A 6616-nucleotide genomic window follows, 5' to 3' on the forward strand; every position below is an offset into this window, starting at 1 on the left:
TACGAACAAGACGAAAAGTTTCAATTTGAAGTGAGGGACAATAATAAATTCACGAAAAAAACGTTTTAACTTACAAAAACGGTTAACAATCACACGACGGATAACAACGATGACTGATACGGCTACACAGCGTGATAAGAGCGACCCGGTAGTATCACAGCTGGCAGGGAGACAACGTGCGCAGGCGTGGCACAACATTTTTTCGCGCTGCCTAATGGCGCGAACATATATATAGGTATTACAGCATATAAAATCAGCTATAGGTGTATCGTGTAGGTCCTACTGTACCGTGGTATCGTAATCGAATAGGTACACGACTTCATAATATCAAATATGTATATTGATTATTGATTATAATTATTTATTAATAGGTATAACCCGTCCTGCTGTTCATCTTGTCTATCGGCTGACGTCACAGTTACCAACACAACATTACTTTACAATTTCCATTGTAGGATAGTAATTGTCATGGACAAGTATATAAAAGTATATAATCGTAACGGTCGCCAATGGTCAAGATGAACTATCTAGGAATGAGCAATTTTAAAATTCTCATTGCACATATTAAAATGTCTCATGTCTCATGTTAAAATAATAAAAAAAAAAATCTCACGATATAATGAATAGATATGATAAGCCCAGATAATGTTCTTACTTTTAAGTTAAATAATAGGTAAATTCACTCTATTAATTAAGATTACTATCTACGTAAAATTGGAACTGTTGAACACAAAATTTGGTATTTGTACGTTGCATAGATACCTAGGCGTCCTCTAAGGATACTTGATTACCTACTAAACACCGTCGTAAAAAAACAAAATACATGTCATATGAAAGTACAACTCGTTGAATAGAGAAAATAGATCCATGACGTTAATGAACATTTGTTAATTGTTTGAACTTGTTTCACACATATATTGGTCCAAATAAGTATAAAACTATATTCAGGGCCATAGGCCTAGACAAGGCCATACACATGGGTAGTGGGTAGGGTTAAACCCTCATTACAACATGGACAGCATCTATATAAATGTAATTATTACTATAACCCTCACCTCTCCCCTCCCATATAACTAACTGTGCCTAGAGATTTGGCACATATTATTTTTAATAGGTTGTTGTATAGAAATACTAGCAATAATATAATTTTGGAAAATAATTCAGATTTAATAATAATTCATTAAAACATAAGTAATAGTACATTTTTATACCTACATCAATGGGTTAACACTATACATGCACATGATTGTTTATTACACACATCAAATTAATAGAGTATAACTAATAAACACACAAGCACTCAAAAAATTGTCAATGATTAAAAAATAGTGAGCTGACAAAGATGTCATAGATGTGTTAGTATAGATGAGCAACTTGTACCTAAAAAAACTTAATAATATTTATTATTTTGAATAATAAAAAAAAATATTGAAAAAACTGTTGGTGGTGGGGAGGGGGATCAAATTGTATAGTTTGCCTTAGGTCTGCTTGTCAGTTCGGCACGCCACTGCTTTATATATATATGCAATTGCATCTATATCTAATAATATTATATTTTAATTAATAGGCTTTCAAAAGAAAGTTTTGGTATCTTGATGCATCTTATTGTTCAAGGTGTTAAACACGAAACAAAAAGAAATGTTGCACTGTCTCCAGAAGTACAAAAGTACTCTTCATTATTATGCTACTGGAACATTTCAAGTAAAAATTATATAATATTTTATCACAATATAATAAGCATAGACATTAAGTTTCGCTAATTAAATAATTACATTTTAAAGCAATAGATAAAAATATATTAGTTATACAATTTTAATTTCAGACAGTTATTGGTGATCATATCAGAGTTAATAAATCTACTGTATTTAGAACTATTAAAAGAGTTTCAACTGCTATTGCTCGTCTTTACCCTCAGTCTATAAACATGCCTCGTACCGCACTTGAAAGAAGTATTGTTCAAACAGGGTTTTATAAAATAAGAAATTTCCCACGTGTTATTGGTGCTATAGACTGCACTCATATACGGATACAGTCTCCTAATAGTGATATTGGTGAACGGTTTCGTAACAGAAAAGGGTATTTTTCTTTTAATGTTCAGGTTATATGCAATAGTAATATGGAAATTATGAATATTGTTTCTCGGTAAGCATAAAATATTATATAGCATAGACTAGATAGTATATATTATAGATGGCCAGGATCTGTTCATGACAGTACGATTTTTTACAATTCTTTAGTCAGAGCAAAGTTTGAAAATCATGAATATGGAAATAATGTTTTTTTGATTGGGGATGGTGGTTATCCATATCGAAGTTATTTAATGACTCCACTCTTAAACACGAGTACACAAGCAGAAGAAAATTATCAAGTAAATAAACAACTAAAACCCCTATCTCTTAGTAGTCATATAACTAAAAAAGTGGTTCCTATTTAAAAAACAGAAGTTTGTATTATCTTTAAGTCGTACAAACAATCTCAAGTAATGTTGTTTTTAAATGTATTTAAAATTCCAAAAACGTGAATTTGAATATATGCATAAATTAAGCATACAAATAGGATGATGCATGCAATTTTTTTTTATACAGAGAGCACATATTAGTACAAGGAATGTTGTTTAAAGGGTCTTTGGAGTATGGAAAAGGAGATTTCCTGTTTTAGCTGTTGGAATACGCACCCAGCTTAGCAGTGGATATTTTAACTAATATACTGGTCATTAATGACATTAATGTCGCCCAGACAAAACTTTTCGTCGCCTAGTAGATGATATATTTAATTACTGGGCGACAACGGTTTTTTATAAAAATTTCGATGTTTGAAATTATTACATAGTTTTAATTCATTTTATTTCATTTATTATGTTTAATTTTGTTATTTATTTATGACGTATAATTTATATCATTTCGTTCGACAAATAATTATCGAGCAATGGAAAACCCATGTGACCGTTCACCGTAGCCCGCAGGTAGTAGGTCCATGGAATAATACAAGTAATTTATTCCAAGTGGCACGCGATAATGCGACAGGTTTCATCTGGTCGTCAGTTGTCTCGGCAAATATCTACAAATTGATTGTTTTTGATTTTATTTTAGTCCATGTTCCTACAAGCTATTAGCTAAATGATTATTTCTTTTTAAACCTTTCGACAGTTTAAACGTACAATACGACTTTCGTCTCTTGGTAAGTACAAAATAATTTAAAACTTAATATTTTATACTTGAACTTAAATACAGCACCTATTTTCAATAATTATAACATATTACAAAATACAATAATACTTTTATTAAATATACATATCTACTTATATAATAATAATAATATTATTATATTATGATACGTATAACGTATTACCATTGGTTATAAACACTATCAATAATAGTAGTTTTACAATCAATCGTTTTACGTATTGATGTAATATTATTAACATTCTGTGAATTTCTGTGAATAATATAACAGCATTAATTAGAAATTATTATTAATTAGTATAATATTTAATATTTTGGACTATTATTACTTATTATTGTTAATTATTGTTACAATATAACATGGAAAAAATGTAATTCATTATTTAAGTTAGTTAAAAGTAACTTAACTTTTAATTTTATTTAACTTTTTAACTCGTTAATGCCCAGCCTTGAATTAATATCGATACATAATATTTTTATTCAAGAGTTGCAGTAACACGTAAAACATTCGGATGACTTTTTTTAAACCATCAGTGTAAAATAAGGGTATATACTATTATACTGTTATGTACCTACTTATGTAACATTGCTAAATATATTTTATTTTTATTTATTTATTTATTTATATAACGTCGTTAATGTAAGCTTATGCTTATAAGCATATCAATTATATTGTCTTTTATAACTTTTTGGTAAAACGTTAGTGTACGATTGTTTTTATTTTGTTTCTCTAGATATCGATATCAAATCTATTGACTCAATATATGCTTTGGTTCGGGTGGCCCTAAAATATATTAACAACGTTGAATAATATCACACAAGTAATATTACATTCAAATCCGAATGGCTAAACGTATAACAGATTATTATTTTCAAAAATCTCATAAAGAAAACAATTAAAATTAAATAATTCTACATCTCAAAGTCTAATTACATCTACTGAAACTATTTCTACATCTCAACGTCTAATTACATCTACTGAAACTATTTCTACATCTCAAAGTCTAATTACATCTACTGAAACTTTTTCTACATCTCAAAGTCTTGTTACATCTATTGAATCTAGTAGTTCAACTGTTTTTCAAAACAAAAGTGATAAAAGCGATTCTGTTACACTCGGTACACGCGCTGATTCTTCGTTTAATACACTAGATACGACAGTAAACGAATCTCAGATAAATAGTACAGATACAGAATGGTCAAAATTAGATGTTCAATGGTTAATGCAAACGTTTTCTATGCTCAGAAAAATAAAATTGGGAAAACGATCAGGATTAAAATGCATGATTTGTTTTGATCAAATTACAGAAGCTAAAAAATTTTCTCGTAATGGACAAGTGCCGATGGCTGATGGTATACGATGTGATGGTAAAAGAGAATTGATGAGGGTTGTTGACCATTTACATAGTGACTCTCATGGTGCGGCTTGTAAAGCTGACGAGACTCAGCGCCTCTAGTTAACAAAGTCTGATAAACATCCTTGGATTAAAGTTCTTAAAAACCATGAGTCAGAAATTGTTAAAAATTTAATCGAAATAGCCATTGACGTCCACAATGATAGTAAAGTATTGACATTATCTGCTAATTCATGGCCATCTAGATCACTTTCGAAAATGCACGCTGATGCTCAAATTGCTAGTTACAAAGAGTATGGTTTAGATTCTACATTTGTTTGTTTTGAACCATCCGCTTCTGCACTTCACTACAAAAATCCACTTATATATCGTGAAATGTTAGATACAGTTGCTGAAATCATTATGGAATCTGTTACAAAAGAGTTAAAACATGCCGAATGTTTTTCAATACAAGTTGATGGCTCTGTTGACAATTATTCGATTGATAACAAGTTCATAACAGCTCGTTATCTTGATAACAGTAAAGCTATGAAAAATGTATTCCTCGGAGAAAGTCATTCTTCGAAGCGTGGAGCAGAAGGTTTACTTGATTCGATTATAATCACTTTAAAAAACCTAAACTTAGAAGATATTGCAAAACAAAACATGACTGGCTTAACTACTGATGGCGAGAGCGCTAACACTGGTAAGAATAGTGGTCTCTGGGTAAGACTTCGAGAACATTTGAAAAAAGAAATACTTTGTATTTGGTGCGTTGCGCATAGGTCCGATTTAGCGTTTGGAGATTTACAGGCATCAGTAGTAGAAGTGAAACACTGGAAATCAAATTTAAAAGCTATTGCTACATTTTACAGAAATTCAGCGGTACGTACAGAAGAACTTAAATTAATTTCAGAAAAGTCAAACAACAAGTTCTATCGATTCCCAGAACATTTTGAAGTGCGATTTGTTCTAATAACCAATGTTTGTAAGACCACAGGATACTCTTTAAATGTTGTGAAAAATCTAATTACTCGAAGATATCAAATAAGAATTTTAATATATGCATAATTTATACATAAAAATATAACCTGTACAATACTAAAACTATTACTAAATAGAACTTGCTAGTACAGTACAAGTCAGCCAGAGTGTTATAGCATATTTTAAATACCTTTGAATACATTTAAATACAAATTCTATGATTTATGTATGGAAACGCTCAAGAGTTCAATGACACTCACTCCGTTGGAAAGTATTGTGCTCTTGTACATCCAATTTTGGAATATGGAACACATATCGTCACATAAGAATATATATACACATATTGCATCATGGCCAATCTCAGTTTTCCCAACTTTTCAAGGTGAACAAAAAACTGTTTTTTTATTAGGAATTTTGAATGTTGGTATACCTTTTGCCATTAATTAACTCTAAAACGTTTTATCTTATTGTCAATAATAATAATAATATTAGTAATACTAATTTCATCGAGTTGTTGGCTGCTGACGGCTGTCTATTATTATTAGTACCAGTTTCAATAATTTTAGATTGGCCATGATACCACTGATAATAATTTTATACAGTCCATGATACCACTATGATACCACTTGTAACAAACAATATTAGATAGGCTATGATGACATTTGGAATTTTCACAGCGAAACTACCAGTCAAACATCAAAACTAATCACTTGGTCTCACGGGTCTCAAAAATATGAATTTATTGATAATATTATATAAAAAGCATATTTGAATTTTTTGAGATTGACTATGATGGTTCTTAGGTGACTATATCAATAATTTAGAAAAAATCCACATTAATTATTTGTATACATTTTATGATAAAATTAAAAACTCAGTTTGTATTTGCATTTGAATATTTATTTTAATTAAAAATCAGGCATTTCTTTAAAAATTTATTAAAATCTTTCTATCGGAGTCAATAGTGTAATCACACATTGATTTGAAATGTCCGATTCTTCGTCCCGATCCACCTTTTGAACATTTATTGTCTTCACTGAAGAACTATTAAACAAACTTAATTACTATAATATTTTCATTATTATTTGAATTGGTTCTTAAAATTAATAATAAATA

The 6616-nt window shown here is 29.8% G+C and overlaps 1 protein-coding gene across 1 annotated transcript; it reads left to right on the plus strand.

Annotated features, from left to right (window-relative positions):
- Positions 1 to 153: 153 nt before the first annotated feature.
- LOC100574578 (putative nuclease HARBI1) lies at positions 154 to 2837 on the plus strand. The gene is made up of 5 exons (XM_003240092.2): positions 154 to 235; positions 1568 to 1701; positions 1823 to 2142; positions 2238 to 2368; positions 2586 to 2837. Exons 2-4 carry the CDS (start codon positions 1639 to 1641, stop codon positions 2251 to 2253), a joined length of 399 nt encoding a protein of 132 aa, XP_003240140.1. The 5' UTR covers positions 154 to 235; positions 1568 to 1638; the 3' UTR covers positions 2254 to 2368; positions 2586 to 2837.
- Positions 2838 to 6616: the final 3779 nt, after the last annotated feature.

Source organism: Acyrthosiphon pisum, chromosome X (assembly GCF_005508785.2).
Source record: "Acyrthosiphon pisum isolate AL4f chromosome X, pea_aphid_22Mar2018_4r6ur, whole genome shotgun sequence".
NCBI classification, from domain to species: Eukaryota; Metazoa; Arthropoda; class Insecta; order Hemiptera; family Aphididae; genus Acyrthosiphon; species Acyrthosiphon pisum.

Excerpts from the sequence above, each read along its gene's own strand:
- LOC100574578 (XM_003240092.2), top strand. The coding sequence starts at position 1,639 with ATGTTGCACTGTCTCCAGAAGTACAAAAGTACTCTTCATTATTATGCT. Across the intron at positions 1,702-1,822 it reads ATGCTACTGGAACATTTCAA|ACAGTTATTGGTGATCATAT; the intron begins GTAAAAATTATA and ends TTTTAATTTCAG.